We start from the raw sequence: 25,505 nt of genomic DNA, 5'->3' as shown, positions 1-25,505 counted from the left end.
TTGAAACAGTTGTGGACCAGATGGGAGGCAGACTGTGTTAGATAATGCAGAATGTTGGGTGAGTGAAGGCTGGATAAGCAAGACTCTACAGCAGTGTTTCTCAACCTGGGGGTCAGGACTCCTGTGGGGGTCGCAAGGAGGTGTCAGAGGGGTCACTGAAGAGCATCAGAAAACATAGTATTTTCTGTTGGTCATGGGGAGTTCTGTGTGGGAAGTTTGATCCAATTCTATCTTTGGTGGGGTTCAGAATGCTCTTTGATTGTAGGTGAACTAGAAATCCCAGCAACTACAACTCCCAAATGTCAAGGTCTATTTTCCCAAAACTCCACCAGTGTTCACATTTGGGCATATTGAGGATCCATGCCAAGTTTGGTCCAGATCCATCATTGTTTGAGTCCACAGTGCTCTCTAGATGTAGATGAACTACAACTCCAGAACTCAAGGTCAATGTCCACCAAACCCTTGCAGTATTTTCTGTTGGACGCAGGAGTTCTGTGTGCCAAGTTTGGCTCAATTCCATCATTAGTGGAGTTCAGAATTCTCTTTGATTGTAGGTGAACTATAAATCACAGCATCACCTAAATGACAAAATCAACTCTCCCTCAACCCCACCACCATTCAAATGTCGATGTATCAGATATTTGTGCCAAATTTGGTCCAGTGAATGAAAATACATCAGGAAGGTTAAGAAGCACTGCTCTACAGTATTTAAAAAAAGGATTCTCAAATTATATCCAAGTATCACACATCTATTTAAAACTGGCAAGAGATAAGATGGCCAACCTTTGAACTGGCCCTTCCAAATATGGTTTTAACCCTGGATTGATATCCAGAAATTCACATATCACAATGTTTAGTTGCATTCTATTAGCAGCTTCTAATTTTGCTTCATTCTGATGCCTCCTCCCTCAGGGATATGTTGAAATCTGCCCTCAGAATGAATTTGCTGTTGGTTCGTAGAGGTCGGTATTAGACATGCCTGCATAATCCTTTTTCAAAACTATGAAAAAATCTTTTTGGATAACCATTTCCAGAATCTCGCAGCAGCCCCACTGACTCGAAGTGACTGACAAAAAAAACCCCAACTTTTTTCAAGATCTAATTTTGCTTCTACAAAGTTATTGTTTGTGCCTTCAAGTCAACCACCGCATATAACCAACCCATAATAATGTTTTCTTGGCAAGGTTTATTCAGGGGAAGCTCTGTGGCTGAAAGAGTGTGACTTACACAAGACTACCCAGTGAGAGCTCTTGCCTTCAGAATCCTAGTCCAACACTTAAACCACCCCACCAGTAATTTTTCACCCTCTGCATACTTGGAGGCAACTCATACCTATAAACTGTTAATAAATACTGAGTTCAGATCTATGTGTTCCCACGTTTGCTCTGAAGAGGGGGAGTTTATTTTCATTTTATACTATTTTATTGATTGACTGATTTGAATTGACTTTACAATTGAATAAACCTAGCTATTAAGTTGGTGATAACTGGAGGCCTGCTAAGGTTGTGTTGTGATCACAGCTAGAAGGACCCCCTGCTGAAGTAAGGGGCAGAAGGAGGAAAATGACTTAGTTAGGTCAAAGTTTTCCCATTATTGTGGTGTGTTCCATGTGTGTGATGCCAAAACTGCACACTGTACAAAAGGAGAGGTCTTTAGATGCCAAGCTATTGTGGAGGCAAACCAAAAGCACAATAGAGCCTGGAGGAGACCTACCATTGTGTTTTGCTGAGAGGTGGGAGTCCTATGGCCGCAAGGCTCTTGCGTCAGCAGAGAAACTGGCTGAAATTCCTCAGAATGAGGCTTGTTGGGAAAACTCACATGCAAAGGAAGGTGAAAGGCTTGGAGCCCGTCACTCTCCTCTTCTTCCACTTTCTGTCTGCCTGTCACCATGGCTACCTCTCCATCTGCTTCCCCATACGGAGAGGCTGGTCGCTTGGAAGACATCCTACAAGGAACAAAAGAGGAGAAAATAATGAAACCTCCACATAAATCCTTAATGCCGTCATTGTGTGGTTAGGGGCCATTGTAACAGAAATGCCTTTTTTGTGCTGGCGGAGAGCAGGAAACCATCCAAATACCACTGCAAAGCATACACAATCGGGAACAATGGCCAAGCAGGTAGCAACAGAACAGTGCCTGTTTGTTGTGAGAATAATACACTAATATAGCTCTCCCTTGTATGCTGGTTTCTTAAACACATTCATGAGGGGGAGAAATTACCTAAGAGCACGACATAATGAAATGCAATTCCATTTTATTCCATTTTATTTTATACACGGGGTGGAAGGGAATAGGAGGCTCTTTCTTTTAGCACTTTAGAGGAGCTTGCAAAAGACAGAACATCTGTCTGCTAGACATGGCTGTTGACTTGCTCCTTTTTGCTCTCCCCCATCCAGCTTAAGAAGCAGGAAAAAAACCAACAAAACTGTAGTTTTGTCATGAGAGAACAAGATATGTTGCGAAGATTAAACTTTTGTGATGTTAAAAGTTAGTACCAGCATCAGCTGCCTTTTTGTGCACATAGGCACATGCATTTTAATCTTGCCAATTTCAATGCAAAGTTTAAAAAACAATACCTTGTTGCAACAAGTAGAAAGAAGTTCATCAATTGGGTTGTTGTAGGTTTTTTGGGCTGTATGGCCATGTTCTAGAAGTACAGCTCGAAAAACCTACAACAACCCAGTGACACAAGCCATGAAATCGTTCAACAATACAGTTCATCAGTTAGTTTATGTCAGGTGTCACCAAATGTCAGTTGAATCATATTACTGTAAGGTGGTCATTGTCATACATTCTGCCAGGACACCTCAAGTGTAGACAATGCAGTGACCCACATACTCCCCATGCCTTTGGCTGAACTCTACACATATCATCATAACCAAGTCTGTTTGCATCAGTGGCACTGCATGGCTTCTCACATCAGTAGGGTAGTAAACCCACTCCAGGTTTTAGATCGAACTGTAAAACAGTGGTTCCCAACCTGTGGCTGCAGACCACCAATGGTCTGCAAAAATGAAAATATGGTCCATGGCCTCACCACTACTACATGGTTGCAACGAGAGCAACTGTCTCGCAAAAAACCTCTAACAGTGCCAAGGCAATGGGGATGTCAGGAGGGGAGAGGCTGACTACCAACAAAAGGGATATCTTCGTTTTTAGGCCTGTTCCTGGAGTTATTTGTGGTGCTGATTCAAAAAATTGCATTAGATTCAGAAAATTGCCGATTCAGAAAATTGTATTGGATAGACCACATCAACTCTACATTATTAAATATGGTTTTCTATGAACAAGCAGATAGTGACTACTGGATGACATATGTTTTGTATTGGAAACTAGAGCTGATGTGGTCTATCCAATACAATTTTCTGAATCGGCACCCCAAATAACCAAACCAAATCTAAAGTTGACCAAAAACTGATTCATAACCCTTTCGGTACTAATGTTGGAGAGAGGTCCCTGGTCAAACTGGTCCCTGGTCAAGTGGTCCCTGGACAAAAAAAAGTTGGGAACCACTAATGTGAAGGAGCTATCCAAAGTGATTTAGCATCTGAAATCTGTCCTTTAAACTTCAAACCAAAATCCAGAGTAGAGTAACATTTAAAAGTAATTATTTATTATCATAGTTTCATGATGCCACAAAGTAGTTACTTATTATATCACTGCAATGGAAAGTAACTCTGTTCTCTCATGTTTCTCAAAAGCAGATGAGATAGTATGGCTGAGGAGGGGAAAGTCTGCTGACCAGTAGTTAAATATGAAATATTTTAACAAAATTGGATACATACTGTGCTTCTGGATGAAGCATTTACATTGACATTAAAGCTCAAAAAGCAAGAAACAAATGAAAATTGGCACACAGTTCTCCCAGTACAGATGCACTGGCACAAAACCATGCCACAACACAATTCATGCTTACACAAAGAGGCAAAGGTGTTCCCGCAGTACATTCATTTTTGTAACCTGACTAGTTTTTGAAGTTTTACATTTAAAATCTGGGCTGCAAGTTTTTCATCTGTTTCAATAGATGATTACAAAACTGGAAGCTACTTTTGGTCGATGAGGGTAAATTCCAATAGATGAAATGAACAAAACGGAGAGTTTACCAATCTTGGTCATTTTGGTGCCTTCATATAATAGCGACTGAAAGACAAGCTTTCCTTATAACAAAGAACAGTAGTTTTTGTTTATCGCTTTGTAAATTAGTTCATGCTTCTGTCATATTTCAGGTGTGACTTGGTGAAAATGCAAATGTATTTACATTTCATGAAACAATCAACCAATCATTTTAATGGAGGGGAAATTAAAACTGTCATTGAATGTCTGGCTTTATTGTGTTGTCAAAGGCTTCCATGGCCAGAATCACTGTGAGTTTTCCAGGTTATATGGCCATGTTCCAGAAGCATTCTCTCCTGATGTTTCACCTGCATATATGGCAGGCATCCTCATACATAGGTTGTGAGGTCTGTGGGAAACTGGGCAAGTGGGGTTTATATATCTGTGGAATGTCCAGGGTGGGAGAAAGAACTCTTATCTGTTGGAGGTGAGTATGAATGTTGCAATTTGCCAGCTAGATTAGCATTGAATACCCTGGCAGCTTCAAAGCCTGGCTGCTTCCTGCCCAGAGGGAGATAATGCTTCTGGAACATGGCCATACAGCCCGCAAAACTCTGGCTTTATTCTTTCACAAAATCATCACCATTCCATTATGCACAGTTTAGCAGAGTCAAACAATTTGCCTTTTTGATCCTTTCACACCAAACCATCAAAACTGTTTTTAAAAAATTGCACACAAACAAAATCTGTAGTGCAATATAACTGCAAGTGAATTATGAAGGCAACTAAGAATCAAGGTCCAGACAGGATGAACAATGCTGGTTCAACTAAAAAAACAGCTAATTTGTCATGGGAAGGAGAACGTACCATTCAGAGGTACATTTTATTAGGTCTCGTACCGTACTTTATTAAGCCTTATAATTTTTAAGGTGCCTTGGGAGTCTGCTGAAGGGCAGCATAAAAATACCCATTCTAAAATACATTAAGAATCCAAACTCCCAGAATACAAATTGTAAGGTACCAGAGGGTAACTAATCCTACTAATAAGAGCACAACACCTTATCATGGGATTCCAAAGCAAATGCCTCCAACACTTTTCATGGGAATGTTTTGCAATGCTGAATATAGGCTGCATCTACCTCTGGACTTCAACTCAGCCCAGATCAGGATCTGTTATTATTGGGAGCCTAATTTTCAACCCTCTAGTGCCCTATGAATAATAGAATACAATGCTAAAGACTAAAAAGCTATTTAAAAACAGATAAAAACAGTAAAACACAAAGCTCTTTTTAAAAAAGTTTTATGTTTTATAAGCCTGCAATGGGAGGAAAACAACTATGGGTTTATTCTGGAAAGGTAGGTCCAGTGTCCCAGGGCAGCCCTTAAGAAGATACTCTCATGTGTCTCACCAACTGTGTTTTCTCATTATTGAAAGACCACAGACAAAAATTAAATGTTCCAGGCAGTGACATCTCCGGCCCATCCTCTGTTCGGAAATCAGACAGTACACCAATGCCTTAAATTAAGAAAAAGCTTCCTAAGATCTACAGAGATAATCACAGGAACATCTCAGCAAGCAAGAGTCCAAAAGTGGCAGGCTAAAACTGGGAACCTCAATCAATGGCTGATACTAGATAAGAAACTCCCTCCTGGGCACACAGAAGACTGGGCGACTTGGAAAGCACTGAACATACTGCACTCTGGCACCACGAGATGCAAAGAGAACCTTAAGAAATGGGGCTACAAAGTGGAGACCACAACGTGTGAGTGTGGAGAAGAGCAAACCACAGTCCACTTAATACAATGCAGCCTGAGCCCTGCCACATGCACAATGGAGGACCTTCTTATAGCAGCACCAGAGGCACTCCAAGTGGCCAGTTTCTGGTCAAAGGAAATCTAGTATAATGCCAATTTTTTTAACTTTGTTTATGTTTTGAAATACATTATAACTGTACCCCCAATTCGCTTGTGACATGATAAATAAATAACCAACTGTGTTTGAGAAGATTGGTGAAAGTTTTTAGAACTGTAGGGATGGAGGGGCTCAAAAACCTGGTGCAAAGCTTCAGACTGAATGAAAGACCCGGTCAAATGCTGCCTACTTTTTTCAATCCTATTGGTATGCTTTTGTCAACAATGGACTTTAAGCAACGTTCTTTTCTAATTCCGTTTTGAAACAACGTGCAAAGATCAAAACCATTTAAGTGCAAAGATAAAACACAGGTATGAATCAGTATTGTACTTCCACAAATGTTGATATAAAACGATGAAACCAAATATATTTTATATTGTATGTCAAGTCTTTCTCTCCCTATCTGTTAATTAAATCCCACAAAATCAAAGTATGACTACCAGCTCAATCCCATGCATGTCTCCTCAGATGTAAGTCCGGCTGAATTTAAAGGAACAGTAAGTTTAGTGAAACTGCGAAATCCCCGTGCCTCTTAAACAAAAAGTCTACTTGATAACTTTCTACTTTGTCTTTGTCCCTTCACTTCTGGATGACTGAACTGTGTGATTTTCCACCTCAAACCGAATGCCCCATATTCAGAAAAGGGTTGTCATCTCACACACAGTCAACTTCAATCCCAACTCAACTGCTTAGACCATAAAATTATGAAACTCTAATCTTGTTACATTCAGCAAAATGCTCCGGAAATATTTCAATAAATCCACAAAGACACTTGCAAAGGGGGGCCGGGGGGAGGGACGGGACTTATCCGTGTCTTTTAAAGTGACGAACACTGATGTGTCAGGAGAAAAAGATATGGGGCTATAAATCGGAACTTGTTGGAGAATTAATTAAGGGATTCATCAATCATTAGGCAGCTAACACCACATCTATATGTATATACAGCTGAAATCCCATCAGCTGCCACAACCTTACAGCAATCCACAGGTTCGCAACTCCCAAAGTCCTTCTCTTCTGACTATTTATAAATGACTTTGTATAATCTAGCATTAAGACCTGTAATTATAAAACAGCATTAAAAACGGCCCTGCATAGTTATGGATAATTATCGTTGGTACACTTCGCTGCAAAAAAAAAAAAAAAACCATCCCAACAGAAATAGAAGGCATTTTTATTCAAATACAGGCTTTGCCTTTTTGACAGTTCCAAGTCCACAGGATATAACAAGATGGTTTAAAGTAAGTGTCATTCTTTCTTTTCTTTTTTTGAAAAAAAAAGCTGTACTGTACCTTTTTTCTCTACTTTCCCATAAAAGAGAAGTTAATTTCTTAGCCAGTCTTTTGAGACACAACTAGAAGGAATCAGCCAGCTTTCAGATCATGATGGGAAATGGTTTCCAAATCCCCCACCCCATCTAACTGAAGCTCACTCTTTTTTGTGGGTCAACATCCACAAAAAACATCCTTATACAGACAACGTGTGAGTAGAGATAAAGTTTTCTCCCTCTTTCATAGTTTTAGAATTATTGGTATCCAATGCAGCTGAACAGTAACACATTTGGGATATTGTCTTGGTGCAATTTACCTAAATATACTGAGTCTATGGGGCTATTGATTGAAATCCTGTATCCCACCATATCATTAGTTGTCCATCTCCCAAAGGTAGCATCTGATTAGTTCTGCTTGCTGCCACTTTCACAATTGGGAATGTAGTTTAGATTCACAAGTTATATAGGATTTTTGTTTACTGCATTCCATGATATTTCCTGACTAGGATGTTACCATCATTGTCATGCAAATGCTATGGGAATTTGTTCCCAGACCATGTCATTCCAAACTACTCCATGGTCTTGTCATAGTACCACCACTGATTATGAGTTTATATTTTGATATAGTTAGTTAATTACACTGGCATTTTTTTTTGTCGTGTCAGGAGTGACCTGAGAAATTGCAAGTCGTTTCTTGTGTGAGAGAATTGGCTGTCTGCAAGGACGTTGCCCAGGGGACGCCTGGATGATTTTTTGATGTTTTATCATCCTTGTGGGAAGCTTCTCTCATGTCCCTGCATGAGGAGCTGGAGCTGATAGAGGGAGCTCATCCACCTCTACCCAGATTCGAACCTGCGACCTGTCGGTCTTCAGTCCTGCTGGCACAGGGGTTTAACCCACTACACCACCGGCATGTTGGAGTTTAAAAGTTAGCAGTGTAATTTATTCCATTTGTTGTACTGGTGCAGTCATGTATTTATATGTATATTAATTATGATTGTGATGATCTAGTTATAAGAAACAAAACTGAACTGAGAGCTAAGATTTTGTAGAACCAACAAAAACAACAACCAATCGGCAGCTTTGGAATTCATTATCTAGTGAATTCTATTAGCAGTTTGTTAAATAGAGCACTTCAGAGGGTGGTGGACTCTCCTTTGTGGGTCTATCATCCTATGATGCAGTCATGGTGACTTGTTTGGGTAATTTAACAAGTGATCAGAAAAACTCATGAAAGACAGAAAGGAGAAAGGCCTCAGATATACTGACAAAAGTTAGCACACTCAAGTTGGAGTTTAGAGAAGATTAAAGAGGAGGCATACTAGTCCAAAGTTGTAAGAAGGAGGAGTTTGGGCATATTAGAAAGAGGATTTGGAGGTTACTTTTACTTTCAGGTACACAAAGCAATTATTACATACATCTCTGATACATAGTAATTGCAATGGTTCATTCTGCATATCCAATAATCACTTGATATTTCGTCCTTTGAAGCCATCATTTCAGACACAACTGATGCTGCTCCTCTTTTTATAAATGCTAGGCAATGTTTAAGGGCAGTCATAACGCTCAGCTCCAAGGAAGGAAGAATGCGGATTGTATTGTCCTTCAGATGTTACTGGACACCAGTGCTGGCAATGGGAGAGCTAAGGGCTAAGACGTATTTTCCATCCAGCCTTAAATTCATGAATTTGAGCCTGTCCAGTTTTCTGGAGAGCATCTACAGGTAGTCAGTGTTAGCCATGAATTGATGGAGAAAGGTGTCAATGATGACAGTGGCAAGGAATCTGAGCCAATAAGGAAAAAGAGAAGTGATACTAAGTCACAAGTTGAGGAGATAAAGAGAAGGGGAACCAGAAATTACTAGGGATAGCAAGTGACTATGGCAGCAGGTGGGCCACTGCTGCATTCAGACAGGCAGGCAGACATGCAAGTATATGCATGCATGCCAACCAGCCCAAGGAAACTGGAGACAAACTGAGAAATCAGTGGAGGAGATATAGATCTGGATCATTTAAGGATAACAGAAGTTTCTATAACTATTGATGAGATTACTCAAACAGCAAATGCAAAAGTCAGACAATTGCAGCTTGAAGTCTACTGGAATTTACTTAAAGTGGACCTGCCCCCAACCTCCATCTGAAATTGAATGATTAAGACATCTGGTGAACAAAAAAGCATTTATAAAGTACTAGGGGACAGGTAGGTTTCCCCTGATAGTAAGTCCAGTTGTGTCCAACTCTGGGGATTTGTGCTTATCTCCATTTCTAAGCCGAAGAGCCGGCATTGTCCATAGACACCTCTAAGGTCATGTGGCCAGCATGACTGCATGGAGTGCTGTTTCCTTCCCGCTGGAGCGGTACCTGTTGATCTACTCACATTTGCATGGTTGGCAGAAGCTGGGGCTAACAGCGAGAGCTCACCCCGCTGTTTACATTGCTGCAAACAATGTTCCCCCAGTTATCCAATTTACCCATGTCATTTTTTTTTCTTTTATGAAAAAAGAAACAAATGGCAAAAGCAACTTGCCACATAATTGTTATGTGCAAAAAAAGAGATGAATACTAAAAGTGTGTCTTTGCTGTCAGTCATTCTGGCACATAATAATTTGTTAATTATTATTTTGTATGAACACATCAATCATTCACTTTTTTTTTGTTTTGCATGCATATTGTTAGGGGAAAGGAAGGAAGGAAGGAAGGAAGGAAGGAAGGAAGGAAGGAAGGACGGAAGATGGAGGAATGGTGGGTCAATGAATACATTTCTGGTGAGTATACTCTCATCTAACTAGCCTCCCAACAGCAGATACCTTAAACAAACCTCTGTGCAATTTATTTTCAAATCAATGTTCTTTAACACTCAAGCCCCAGCAAATGAAAATCAAAGTGAATTATGTTGTAATCGTTTTGAATATTGGCAGAAGTTGCCAAAAGATTGCTTAGAAGAAGATGAGGTGCATTTCCTAGTGTTGGAAAAAAAATGAATGGGCATGGACAGATGCTCAATATGCACAACCTTGAAAAGGCACACCGAAATAGGGGGTCGATGCTCTCTGACAAGGCCGGAATGTGGAAACAGTTAATTTTTGGAACTTCTTCTTGTTGTAATTGTATGCCTTCGAGTCATTTCTCCATTCATAGTGACCCTGAGGTGAAATCTCTATAGGGTGTTCTTAGCAAGATGTGACCAGAAGGGGTTTGCCTCCATATGTTTCTGAGCCTGAGATGAGGAGACTCACCCAACGTCTCCCAATGGAGATTCAAACCTTGGGCTCCAGAATCATAGTCCAATGTAGAAACCCCTATCCCACATTAGCTCTCTCTTTTTCAAATACAACTCCACAAATCCTCCTGCTACCATAGCAAGTAGCCATATTGGCTATGGGATTATGGGAGCTGTAATTTAAAAAATAATTTTCCCCCAGCTCAAAGTGATGGGAAACTTTATTTGAAGCAAACCTGTGAATGTACTGTATAGTGTTTTTGAGGTCAGCAGCCAGAATGTGGAGCTATGGGCTTCAGCTTTATTCACAGTCAGGGGAAACGTCAGCATGGGACACACCAGATTCAAGCATGCTTAAGCAGAAGAAGTTAAATTAATTGTGTTTGTAAAATCCAGAGACTTCATTTGTCCTACACACTGTCTTTAGTAATGTTTAATAATGCTTTTTGTTCTATGGAATGATAGTCAAATATAGTAGCCAAGAAAGAAAATTCTATTTTCAATTTATATCCAAAGAACTATGAAGTTCCGAACTTTTCAGATGCTTCAAATGGTCCAATGGGCGACAGCTGGGTAAATAACAGAAGTGGCCCTCAGGGAACACACAATTCCTCTGTTGTGCCAGCTCCACTGGCTACCAATTTGCTACCGGGCACACTTCAAAGTGCTGTCTTTAGCCTATAAAGCCCTAAACGGTTCCAGCCCAGCTTACCTGTCCAAACGTATCTCCTCCTATGAACCATCAAGATCATCTGGGGAGGCCCTGCTCTTGATCCCACCTGCATAAGCGTGATAGGCAGGGACGAGGGACAGGGCCTTCTCCGTGGTGGCCCCCTGGCTATAGAACTCCCTCCCCAAGGATATTAGATCGCCCCCCTCCCTCCTGACTTTTGTAAGAAGCTGAAAACATGGCTCTTTGAGCAAGCTTTTGAGAATACAGTGGAATAGACAACATGACACTATGAATGATGAACTTGGATTAGCTAGACGATGTTACGGGAAATCGATTTTAACAGGATGATACCGGAGATTACATGTTTTATTGGCTTTTATACATGTTTTAATATTGTCATGTTGATTGCTTTTAATTGCTCTAATTGCTTTTTTGTGAATGTATGGCATTGAATTATGCCAACCTGTAACCCTCCTTGAGTTGCTGTATGGCTGAGAAAGGCGGGCTATAAATAGCGTAACTCAAGGGTCCTCAAACTAAGCCCCGGGGGCCGGATACAGCCCTCCAAGGTCGTTTACCCGGCCCTCGCTCAGGGTCAACCTAAGTCTGAAACAACTTGAAAGCACACAACAACAACAATCCTATCTCATCAGCCAAAAGCAGGCCCACACTTCCCACTGAAATACTAATAAGTTTATATTTGTTAAATTTGCTCTTCATTTTAATAATTGTATTGTTTTAAAGTGTTTTTTGCACTACAGATAAGATATGTGCAGTATGCATAGGAATTCATATTTTTTTCAAATTATAATCCGGCCCTCCAACAGTTTGAGGGACTGTGGCCTGGCCCTCTGTTTAAAAAGTTTGAGGACCTCTGGCATAACTAAATAAATAAATACCTTATGAATTATGAAAATACACTGGTATTTCTAGATAGCCTTTATTTTGTGTCTGAGGGATTTGGCGTGTCGTAATATTAATATTTGATATGTAGACAATTCCTTCCTGAAAATATTTGACCTATAATGACACTCAATATCTGAGACATATCATGAGGCATGTCATTCACTTTTTGAACCTACATTTATCACCTAGAGGGAAAGAAAGGGGAAGTATAAATTTAGGTGTTGGATATTCAATTCCATGTTTCACGGTTGGCACACAAGATCATTTTTAGCCAACATGCAATGGTATTATTATTTGAGAAGTCACCAGAATAGTATTTTGACTGTGACAACATTTGATGGATGAAATGAATCGGTATTTAGGATATGATAGCTGGTTGTTTATGAGACTTCATGTTTAATGACTGACAAAACAATTGGGAACTGCCAAACAAATCCAAAGCACCCAAATTTCATGTTTTGTGGTGAATGTTCCATAATCAAGATGCCAATATGAATTTTGCATTTAAAATGTTCCTTTTGACATTTGAGCATGCTGGAGATGTTGGCATATTTCAGATATTTCTCTCAGCTGAAAAAAAAAAAAGCACAGCAACTTTCAACGCTCAGCTTCAAAGTCAAAGTCAAGATAGGAATAGCTGTACAAGAGTTCTGGCATCTGGACCAGCACCAACTGGCATCTGATGTGCTACTCGGGGCAAACATTTCAGTATTGGAAATGAGCAAGGTATCCCTGCTCATAATGTCCTTCCAGCCTATGTTGTAACAAGACGTAACCAATCTTGCTTCTGCCAAACTTTAAAAATATAGTAGTAAGAGGAGACCAACGAAGTACAACCGTGGCTGCAGCCCCAGGGAACATTCCAGCAGAAGAATGTCATGTCGAACACAATGGGCATCCGTCAGCACAAATTTGGAAACAGCAGGATGCCGCCATTGTTGATATTTCGAGGAAGCTGAGCCCTATCGGTCACATCTCTCATGCAAACAGCCCCTGCTTGACTGGGCTTGAATTAAATCTACAAGCTCATTTATTTGCTAAAACACTCCTATAAATGAGTTCCCCATTCCCATTTTTATCTGACTGCTCCTTCCCTTGCAAACCCAAGGAAGAATTCTGTTCTTTCGCGACAAATGTGCTCACTACAAGAAAAGTCTTGCTATGTTTTTATTTATTTACTTTATTTTTATCCTGCCTCTCTCTCCTGATATAGAGACTCAAGGCTGTTAACAACAAATAAATACAAACTGTTACAGCCAAGGTTGTGAATACATTCTCCTTCCATGCTCGTAAATGGTTGATACCAACAGGGAGCCAATATTACTTATTACAGGTTAATTTGTGAAACATAGTAACGTACATTTAAAAGATTAGTCTATATCCAATTGTTAATCCCATCTAAATCACCAAAGTCCAACTAGAAGCCCAAGTAATCCCCAACTAGAATCAATGGAACTCCCATTAATGTAATGGAGTTTTTCTAGTTGAGAGTAACAGTTGGATAGTTTTTTTTTTTTACCTTCCTGATTCCTTGACATTTATGTTCTCATGCTCTGCAAATATCTTCCTATTAAACAACCTATTTCTTATATCTCACTCCTTACACCATCACCCTCTAACCCTAGTCTTTCTGACATATTTTAGATGCTTACTATGCCTGCTGGTTGAGGACCACATACATTTTCTTGCAGAGGACACCTTCTCTTTGAAGGCACTCTCTCTTTGAAGGGATATCCAGTCCAAGTCCAATTTGAAGATTAAGAACCATAACAAGGGGGAGCTAAAAGCAGCCATCAGCCTGCAACACCTGGAGTGGTAAAGACTGAGTAGGTCATCTTCCCCATTTCTATTGAAATCATAGCGTTTTTGACACTTACAAATTACTACAGTAGAGTCTCACTTATCTGACCTTCACTTATTTAACATTCTCTTATCCAACACTCTTATAAGATGCCCCCTTTTCCTCCAGCATTTCCTCTTCAATTAAAGGAGCATTCCCCAACTCTCTCTCCATTCCCAATAAGTGAGAAGGACAAGACAAAGAGGAGGAGGAGGAGGAAGGGAAGGGGGAAAAGGACAGGACCGGAAGTGGAAGCATCCTCCCTCCTTCCCTCTGTGATTTCCATGCTCCTCTTCTGCATCTCGGCATTTTCTGCTGGGTCACTCAAGCTCTGAGGCATTGCCTTGCCTCAACCCTTTGAGTCTCTGTTGTTATTATTCTAGGTGTCTAGTACCACATTGGATGGGAAACAGTAGGAGACTCCATATTATCTGACATTTCATTTATCCGACGTTTTGCCAGCCCGTTTATGTCAGATAAGTGAGACTACTGTATGTTCACATTTTATCTCTGTTTTGTTTTGACCTCTTTTCTAGTGTTATATTTCCTCCCTTCCCTTGGTGGGATGGGACAATATGTAAGTGGTCATCTTATATCCCGGAAGGACATACCTCTCTGAACACAAAATGCTGCCTTTTATTAACTTGGACCAACAGCAGCTTTACAGAGTCACAGCTAGAAAGTATGTGTTGCAACCTGATCCTTTTAACTGGAGACTCTAGAGCAGGCTTGGGCAAACTTGGGCCATCCAGGTGTTTTGGATGTCAACTCCCACAATTCCTAAGAGCTAGTAAGCTGGCTGGAATTTCTGGGAGTTGAAGTCCAAAACACCTGGAGGGTCAAAGTTTGCTCATGCCTGCTCTAGAGACTAGATTTGAGAGTTTTTCACACATAAATGATACAGTCCGCCACTCAGAGAAAGACTCTTCTATATTAAATATCCATTCAATGCACAGATTATTCAAACCTGTTATAAACACACATGAAGTATTATGGCAATAGATCCATCTCTTGTAAATCGTGAAAACTTCCCAAATGTAGACCTGTCCTTAAATACATACATGCAGTTGAATACTTATATAGACCTAACATATACTGGGAGTAGAAACCTGCCCTCAAAATACAGCTCCGTGAACTAACTGGACACTAGCAAATAGATACATCAAATGCAAGGGGCAATTACGTACAATCCATTATTCATTCAATTTGTGAGGGAGGGAATCATAGGAGTTCAGCAGATTGCAATATAGGATATCCGTTATATTGCCATATTTCTCAAGGATCTTTTAAAATAAGTGACATCTGGCATCTTAACTTACCACTAAAGCTGCTTCAAAATACAACAGGCTCAATAGCTGCCAAGACAGAGAGTAGATATATTTGACTTAGATCATGTCTATCAGCACTGAACCATATTTGTCTCAGCTAAAGAAACATCTTACATTTCAACGCACACTGTCTTTTCCTTCTAAATGAGAAATGAAATATTTCTTTAAACAAAAGTATTCTGCAGAACCATCTTTTTAGAAACATAAAATGGAAACAATTTGATTGGGAAGCAGTCAAAATAGGTGGAAATCCTTTTGACTTTCAATGTGTTTCAAGAAAAGGAATTAGCTCTTAAATGCAAATAAAAATTGAAAGAATATATATATATATATATATATATATATATATATATATATATATAAAAAATCAAATTTGCCCTGCGAATGTGTTGATGTCATAAATGATAACAGCTATAAACAGTCATATTTTAAATATTTATAGATACAAGATTTATCAAGTCTAATTTGTACCAAAACTGCAGCAAAAACTTTTCACCATGGAGAGGTATTTCTCTTCCTTCCCTCTAATCCCAAGTAATATACTTGCTTACACGCAACCAGCTCCCCTGTAAATATGGCATTAAAGAGAAAAATAATTCAACCTCCTGTGAACAATACAGCAATGATTATTTGCAAACAGAAGCTCAGATTGTAGTGGAGTTATCCAGTTTTCTTCCTATGCCAATGAACTGGAATGGGCAGTTCCCTTAGGTTTCTGTATTTTATGCTACAAGAACCTAACTTGGTGCATTCGCATTTACCCCAAAACAGCCTCTCAGATGGGATTGTACCCCCTTTCCTTCCTCCCCTCCTAAACGAAAACACAGTAGCAACATTTCTATCTCTATTATTCTGATTGTAATGCCTTTTCTGCAAGAAACACAGCTTTTCCATAAGCAGAAATGAACTTTGTGAAAATGGGGCATTTCAATGCTCCAAAATGGTTTTGAGGTCTGGACCCCTACCACAAAGAAACATTGAAACAAAATTTTACAACCATCAAAGTCAGAGTGAAAAAAATAGAATTTCAAATCTTGTATGTAGTGTGCATGCCTTTAATATATGTATAATAATCATCAACATGAGCATCTACCAACACATTCAATTCCACCCTGAATACTTATTCTGTATTATGCAACACTGTTTAACATTTGGGTACATTTTAAAGGTGTCAATGCGCTTATTTTAGAGAAATAGAGCAGAGTGACATATTTTAGTGCATATTTTAGTAATGTGTACATCTTTACATATGCCTAGAGGACAACATTTGCGTATGCATTTACATGCATCTATTTTGGAGAATTAAATATATAGACAGCAAAATATCAGCTCCAGGAAACATCAATATTCAAACAATGGAGAGAATATTTAATACTGTCATCACCCATGGTCTCTATTTTAACTAGATAGATACTCTGATAGATAAATAACACCCTCAGCTGACTGAAAAAAAGGCACACTGCATGCATATACACAACTACCTAATAGTTAAGTCAACTCAATAATACGTATGTTTATTTGCACAGGACTCATAGGACAACATTGTTAAGAGACCTCAATCTGAAGCATATACACCAAATTGTACTGAACACAGAGGGGATACATCTGACTAAACATGCTCAGGATTGCACTCTAATTGTATGCATTTGACAAAGTTACCCTAGACATGTTTACTCAGAAATAGGGAAGTAAAGTATATTTGCCATTTTTCTCATCTTTAACAAAAAAAAGTGCATCTCAACACAAAAGGTACTTGAAATGTCAAGACACTCGGAGGGAAATTTTTCGCCTCTGCATGAGAGTGAAAAGAAAACGCTCTTTTAAAGTCAGCAACAGCAGGAAAAAAAATGGTTTTGTTAAACAAATTTTTTTTTTAACCAAAAAGTCCAAAAAATGCAAAATAAATAAAAATAAAATCCAAAAGTGTGCTGAAAAGTTTTGCAAATTCACCCAACAGCAAGAAAAATTGGCCTTTTATGTTTTAGCACGAGAAAGGGAAAAGTTACGATTAGCATCTCTACTCAGATGTGACACAGATATGCCTTTATACTTAATGGAAGTCCGTTCTAGGAAAGATTTGTATACAAGTGCAGCCTTAATTGAGTTACTGAAGAAATTTACATGCAAATTAAAACTACATCTCTCTCTCTCTCTCTCTCTCTCTCTCTCTCTCTCTCTGGAAGCATGGTTTTTCTAGGTGGTTCAATAAAGCACTGCACCTCCAAATGGTGATCATGGAGTGCAATGCCAGTACATGAGCTGCTGGTGGACAGTCCCTTGTGAATTTTCTGGAGAGAAAGAAATGGTTGTAGCCAATGGATACAAATATGGCATTGCTTCCTGGCACCTCAAGGGATAAATATTATTTCTTCCACATTCCCATCGGTAAGTTTGAGATGCACACTGCATTAAGGTATCAATTAACATGTTTTCTAAAGCAGGCACATTAAATTTTGAGAAAGGAAGAAGGAACATTGATATTATGTTCAATGTAGAATGGATTCCAAATATGGGGTACCAGATGCATTTCTAGGGAATGTAAGCTTCCTTGAGAGGGTTGGAAAAAAACATGTTACTAACTGAAATGAAGCCAAAAATGACACTTTCCCAACCATGCTCAATTCAAACTAAATAGTACCCAAGGCTGGTCAAGAATCCACCATTCCATTCTGAAGTAGATTTTAGCACCTCAGTTCCAAAGCTCTTTGAATGTGGTGGATTATCTATATTAGTCTATCCATATCAGCCATCCCCAACCTTTACTCCTCCAGGTGTTTTTGACATGAACTCCTGGAAAACCTAGTTAGCTCGACAGTCAGGAATTCTGGGATATAAAGTCCAAAACTCAAGGAGGAGCAAAGGTTGTGATCCAGTGATCATACACCAAGGTGAACAAAGCCATCACCAGGTCGGTGATGGCTTTGTTCACCTTGGTGTATGATCCAAGCTATAAACATGGATAAGTTGAGTCATTTTTACTTCTACTGCTTTCAATTTTCATGTGTTTTTAGTTGCATCTTTAATCTTGAGTAGGAGACCTTAATGCTCATGTTTTTATTGATTTTGTTATGGTTTTATTATTTGATTGTTTTCATTGTATTGAAATTGCATTTTATGATCTTGGCACCAATTGTAAACCTCCCCGAGTCGCCTGCGGGCTGAGAGGGATGGTATATAGTAAGTAAATAAATAATAAATAATCTATCTTATGTTTTATGTTTCAGTTGGATTTCTTCTACACCATTTTACTAGGAGAAAGGTGGGATGTAATCAATCAAGCAAACAAACAAACAAACAAGAACGCACATAAACAAAACAGAACACACAGAAATTCAGTGCTAAAATAGAAGGTATTTTACCATTCAGACACTCTCTTTGCCACTTACCTCAAGCACTCAGTGGAATTCTGTCCCTCTGGTACAAAAATGAAGTAGTATACATTGTAAGAAAACCCTGGCACTTTTAAGTCATATGGCACAGAGGAAAGTGTAAGCGTGTGTGTGGTGACCACATCTATTCCTCACTCCAGGGAAACATGCGGAAAGTCTGCCAGCCCTGACTGCATAGGTACTTTGTCTACCTTCACGCCTGTTGTTCTACAGCAATTCCCATAAAGTTCCACAAAGACCCAGCTGTATAAACCAAGGCTGTCAAAGGAGGAATGGATAAACCAGGGAGGGGCGCCTAACATGTTGACCACTGACTGAGCACACTAGGATAAAGGAGCCTTGATGGAGAGAAATAATCGCCCATTGCTGTTTGTTTATTCTAACTCTTCTACCACAGCCTGGAAACTCCCCCCCCCCCCCCCGTTATTTTTTTTCACTCATTCGCATGCTTCTGCTCACCCCACCCTTTGAGTATTCCCCCACTGAGAAGCCTTTGTGATCTAAAAAGCAGCTGCACCCCCCTGCTTTTTAACATGGGCAATTTTATACAGAGATCCATAACATGCCTTAAAATAACCACTTGGCACCTTTCACAGTATCACACTGTCCACCGTTTGAAATCCAAAAACACTTTTTTAAAAAAATCCAGCAGACAGGAGACAAACAATGAGTGGTCGGGGTCAAATCAGACCACCAGTGTTTGTCTCACTGAGGGAACATCTTTGTAGTCATTGATGCCTGATTCATATGATGGGTGTATTTTGTTTCACCACGCTTGATTCCTAGAAAAACTTGACCAACTGCCGATGGTACGAATGGACTCCGTTGGAAAGCTACAGGTTTGGTGCTGTGGGCAGCTTCAATCTGTATTGGTAAGAAGTGATCCATTCACACATGAAAACCATAACTTGAGACTGGCACAGACAAATGCTGACTTCTATATATGTGCCAAAGGATGCCTTGTTCCCAATTAGTTCCCTCCTCAATGTAGGAAATTGTCCATATGGATCCCTGATGGTTTAGGGTTAGGGGTGTGAAATGGGTGAAAATTTAAGCCTCAACATCCTCCAATCTATATAAATAAAAATGTAATGTTCGTTTGTGGTATTCACAGAACTCAAAAACCACTTGATGAATTGACACCAAATTTGGACACAATACATCTAACAACCCAATGTATGTATTTCACTCAAAAAAAATGATTTTATCATTTGGGAGTTGCAGTTGCTGGGATTTATAGTTCACATACAATCAAAGAGCATTTCTGTACTCCACCAATGATGGAATTGAACCAAACTTGGCACAGAGCTCCCATGACCAACAAAAAATATTGGAAGGGTTTGGTGGGCAGTGTCCTTTGGTTTTTTGGAGTTGTAGTTCACCTACATCCAGAGATCACTGTGGACTCAAACAATGATGGATCTGGACCAAGCTCTACCTGAATACTCAATCTGTCCAAATGTGAACACTGGTAGAGTTTGGGGAAAATAGAATCTTGATATTTGGGAGTTGTAGTTGCTGGGATTTATAGTTCACCTACAATCACAGAGCATTCTGAATCCCACCAAGATAGAATTGGGCCAAACCTCCCACAAACCTCCCCATGTGGGCCACAGCAACGTGTGGCAGGGGACGGCTAGTAAATATATAAAATGTCACATGAGAAATACACGTATCACCAAAACATGTGGTGACATGTGGGGAAAATCAACTGACCACAAAGTTGGAGCCCCTGGTGGTGCAGTAGGTTAAACTCTTGTGCCAGCAGCATTGCTGACCAACAGATCAGCAATTTGAATCCAGGGAGAGCAGGTTGAGCTCCCTCTGTCAGCTCCAGCTCCCCATGCAGGGGCATGAGAGATGCCTCCCACAAGGATTGTAAAACATCAAACATTGGGGCATCCACTGGGCAACGTCCTTGCAGAGGGCCAATTCTCTCACACCAGAAGCGACTTGCAGTTTCTCAAGTCGTTCCTGACATGAAAAAGAAAATATCAAAGTTTAGAAATGTTAGCTTTCTTGTACTATATCTCTGAAGCAATACCTTTCCTCAGTCCTAAATATAAATGAAAATGAAGATTTGACTGACAATATGTAAAATAGACTTGGGCCTAAAGCTACATAATTGTGTGTTCTTTTAATCATGCATGGAGCCTCACATTCAGAATTTTCAGTAAGTCTCCTCTATCCCTATTACACCAAAATGCCTGCCCACTGCATTAGTTGCACACCTAAGGAGTCAAGGAATTTACTTGATACACCAATTATGGAAGTCGCTAGTGACTTATTTTACAGGGACAGCCCTCTGTTTGAAAATGGCCCTTCCCGGAAGGCTACTCAAAGTCCAATGTAAAGATTCAGAACCATAAGATGGGAGAACAGGTAGGGATATCAAGATGTATCACTTGGACAATGACCAAGCTTTCCTCCCTATGGTGACATTTCCATTTCATTGATAGCAGTTAAAAATCCATTATACATAAAAAAGACTAGCATATGTACTTTTCATGCAGATATATTCTATATTTAAAAAACTTCATCTTTCCTCATTTCTGATGATGCGTAGCTTTGGTAGATAATGCAGGAAAGAGACAAAGCAGCCCTCTTGGCTATGAGAAATGAGTCATTGCTTGCCAAAATAAGACATAACATGGCTAGCTGGGCACATAGTTGTCTGACCTCCTCTCCAGCTAGCTGGAAATGCACCCTGTCTGAAATCCTGGAGAGACACTGTAAATCGGTATAGGAAATAACTGAGCTAGATGGGCCAATGATCTGATTTGGTATAAGGGAGCTTACTATATTTTTTCCTTCTAGACGGGGCAACTCCAGGATTTCTTAGACATTCTCCTTCTATTTATACTGGAAATTGCTACTCATATGTGCTTTGAAATGATGAGATGCAGAAGACTAGGCCTGTGATAACAATAAATGATAGAAATGCTTTGAAAAGGACAGTTAAGAGTCAGAGAGCAGGGATATATCTTTCCAGTATCCCTATTTTCTGACCTACATGAAGAACTACTTGAATATCAAGCAAAAGTGGGCGCTAGAAAAAATATCATTCAAAGCTGACTGGCACAACCTGGGGATCACAACCAGACGCAGTGAAGAATCCGCCCTTGTGCTTTGCTACTCTGCTGCTGAGTATGCATGCCCAGTGTGGAACACATATCACACCATGTTAATACAGTATATGTGGCTCTTAATGAGACATGCTACATTATCACAGGCTGCCTGCACCCTACACCACCAGAGATATTACACTGTTTAGTTGGTATTGCATCACCTGATATCTGCTGGGAAGTAGCAGCCAATAATGAAAGGACCAAGGCAGTGACATCTCTGACCCATCCCCTGTTTGGATATCAGCCAGCATGTCAATGCCTTAAATCAAGAAATAGTTTTCTAAGATCTACAGAGATACTTGCAGGCACACCTCAGCAAGCGAGAGTCCAAAAGTGGCAGGCTAAAACCTGGAACCTCAATCCATGGCTGATACCAAATGAGAGACTCCCCCATGGGCACACATGAGATTGGGCAACTTGGAAGGCACTGAACAGACTGCGCTCTGGCACCATGAGATGCAGAGCTAATCTTAAGAAATGGGGCCACAAAGTGGAGTCCACAACATGCAAGTGAGGAGAAGAAAAAACCACAGACCACTGACTACAATGCAGCCTGAGCCCACCACATGCACAATGGAGGACCTTCTTGATGGGTTATTTCTATATTCCTAAAACGGGCTTTGCCATCAAGAATTAGACTTGTCAAAAAGGTCTATATCGACTCACTGATTTTAATACTGTTTCCATCTGTCTCATAAGTCCTGGGTACCAACTTTGAAGAATCTCTGCTGTGCTCTACAGAACATGAGTTCAGTGTTATGTTGAAATCAGCACTTAGAGATGTCTAGGAACTGGTGGAAATAAAAGTTATGCTTCATCCAAACCTTAAATTAATCCTATTCAAAGTGATGATCCCTGGGAAATTTCCATCAAAGAAATACTAGTAATCAGTTGGCACAGTCTCGGATACTCTCCAGGAAAAAGAACTGCTGATCTGCTGCATCAAATAGTTTAAGAAGCACCACCTTAAATGACCAAATATGACAGTCCTATCTGAACTGTTCATCTGCCATTCAAATGAGAAACAATGTCCTGAAGATGGAATAGAGTATGTCCAGTGACCAAATGCCTTCCTTTGGATGGTTGTGTGCAAGGCTGCCTTGATTGGGCAGCCCTTCAAACAGAGGACTGCTCTCCAAAAATAAAGGACACTCAGATGCCCTAGAGTGGAAAATGAGCAGGCTAAAAGAACTAATTACTTCTAGAAGACAATTGGCTGCCTAAGGGCCCTAAGTCCTATATCCCAGAATATCATGGCAGAAAATCCCACATTATCTGAGTGTGGACTCAGATAACCCAGTTCAAAGCAGATATTGTGGGATTTTCTGTCTTGATATTCTGGGATATAGGGCTGTGCAGAAGAGCCCCAATAGTGAGAACAAAAAAGAAGCAGGACCTGCAAAAGCAAGTTTTCATAGTTATCTTATTAAGGGTTTCTAACAGCCCCGTATAACTTCCTCAAACAGGTTTTTTACCCATCCTCCCCCTCCCCAATATAGCTTTTTATCAACCAATCACTTTACATTTTAGTTAGCATGGAATTATTGAGGGACTAAACAAAAAAGTTGCTTGCTCCCCCCCCCCCTCAAAAAAAGTTGGGGCTCCCATGACACTCTTGAGTTTCCTTTTACTAGTTACTGGGATGTTTTAATACACCTTTGGCTTGATCAAAGGGTTAGGATAGATAAAGACCTCAAAGGTTTGCATTGTTGTTAAGCTCAGAATTTGAAAGTAACCTTAAAGTAAATCATCATCTGATGTGTCCCTGCAAAATTGTTGATAACCTTTTCTCAACAATGTGCGTTTACGTGTATGTATGTATGTGTACCTGTAGACAACCAGATCAAACTCAAAGGTACTTCGCCATTTAACATCTCTATTTAATGTGTTCGTAATCATAAGAAAACACTGCAATTAATTTTTAAATGACATGTGGCCTAAAAAATATAGAAGCATATATCTAGAGGACACCATAAGAAGGTGTTATACTTTTTTTAGACACCCATCTGTCACTGAAAAGCAAACATACACATGGCAGGGCAGTCTTCAATGCAGATAATTTCCACTAAGCCTCTTTTTTTTCCTATTATCTCCAGCAGCTATGTTGCTAACTATGACAGAGGTGACTTGGGCAAAATAAAGGGGACTCCAGAATGAACTCATGCCTCTGGAAATCAATGGATTATAAGTACAAATGGGATGAATAAACCGGGGAATGAAATAATAACTTTGGACCTTGGTTCCTTAAATGTTAGCGCTATACAGAAAACACTGTAATTATATAATTGTATACTACATGCCTGAAAAATGTGGATTTATTAAATGATTTACTGGTGAGAATTGAAAGAATCTCAATGTGCCTCTTTTTGAGAAGAAATATTTTTTATTCGAGGTTGCAATATAGATCTTCAAATAGAGAGACACTGTCTGATGAAAGATCAGAAAATGGGGAGGGGGTTGCCTAACACGATAACTATCATTCTGCATTTAATGTCAACCTAATCTAGTGACCAATGAGTTTCACTCAGTCTAGCCATTTATAAATCAAAGACTTCAGCCTCCTTGCCAGTTCTGGCACAAGTTACAACGTACTATGGAGTTAAAACCTGCCATCTAACTTTTGCTTAATGCAACATTCACAAAAAGCGTGAGGCCTCCCCTTAGTCAAAAATGTCTTTAAAAATCAAGTTAGAGAAGTTCCAACAACACCAGCAATGTTTCCTAAGGTAGGGTAGGATTTTAACTAAAGAGTTAAAGCACCAAAAGGATTAAATTCATTTGTCAGCTCCATTTCATCTGGAAGTGTATTGCTTGCGGAATTAGAATGACAAACGTTTATGATTCTATCAATACTGCACAGTTATAGCAGTTTGATACCATTTTAGCAGCTGGAATGTGTCCAGAGGAGGGCAACTAAAATGATCAAGGGTCTGGAGAACAAGCCCTATGAGGAGCGGCTTCAAGAGCTGAGTCGCCAATAGGCTGAGAAAGGTGGTATACAAGCATAGTAAATAAATAAATAAATAAATAAATAAATAAATGTTTAACTTGCAGAAGAGAAGACTGAGAGGAGACATGATAGCCATGTATAAATATGTGAGGGGAAATCATAGGGAGGAGGGAGCAAGCTTGCTTTCTGCTGCCCTGGAGACTAGGACACGGAACAATGGCTTCAAACTACAGGAAAGGAGATTCCACCTGAAGAACTTCCTAACTATGAGAGCTGTTCAGCAGTGGAACTCTCTATCCCGAAGTGTGGTGGAGGCTCCTTCTAAGGTGTCTTTTAAACAGAGGCTGGATGGCCATCTGTTGAGGGTGCTTTGAAAGTGATTTCCTGCTTCTTGGCAAGGGTTTTCCAACTCTATGATTCTATGATGTTGTCCTATAGATCCCTGGGTTGTATTGTTTGGGAAGTAGTTTGAATTTTCTGCTAGACATCTCAACTGCAATCCTGAGAATTATAGTCCTAAAGCTCCGTACCAAAGAATTCTAAGACTCTTCCTCAAACTACAGTTTCCAGGTTCTCATAGGATGACACCATGGTGGTTGAAGCAATGTCAAACTGTAGCATAGCGTAAGGTGTACTGTAGATACAGTGCACTTGTCCAGAGGAAAATCATCAGGGATGCATCCCCATGTTCTGTTTTTCATGTCATGTAAAGTGCAGCTATCCTCATAACCTAGATGTGTGAAACCGCTGCTCTCCATCATGGCATCTCATGAACAATCACAGATCACTGCTGCTTGTCACCTCAGGCAATTATTCATAAAATAGGACTCAAGCTGGGAG

At 39.8% G+C, this 25,505-nt stretch overlaps 1 protein-coding gene across 7 annotated transcripts in view; it reads right to left on the bottom strand.

Annotated features, from left to right (window-relative positions):
• SOX5 (SRY-box transcription factor 5) overlaps positions 1-25,505 on the bottom strand; it is an 897,493-nt gene that overhangs the window by 363,562 nt on the left and 508,426 nt on the right. For 5 of the 7 annotated variants that reach the window (XM_060776580.2, XM_060776581.2, XM_067469306.1 and 2 more), the window contains one exon: positions 1,714-1,945. In XM_060776580.2, coding sequence (XP_060632563.2) covers positions 1,714-1,944 — 231 coding nt within the window. In that variant the 5' untranslated portion in view covers position 1,945. Of the gene's footprint in view, positions 1-1,713; positions 1,946-18,584; positions 18,637-25,505 lie in introns of those variants that run through there. The other 2 variants (XM_060776583.2, XM_060776584.2) reach the window with 2 other exon arrangements.

The sequence above is a fragment of the Anolis sagrei genome, chromosome 5, assembly GCF_037176765.1.
Source record: "Anolis sagrei isolate rAnoSag1 chromosome 5, rAnoSag1.mat, whole genome shotgun sequence".
NCBI lineage: Eukaryota > Metazoa > Chordata > Lepidosauria > Squamata > Dactyloidae > Anolis > Anolis sagrei.
This window is presented reverse-complemented; position numbering and strand designations above follow the sequence as displayed.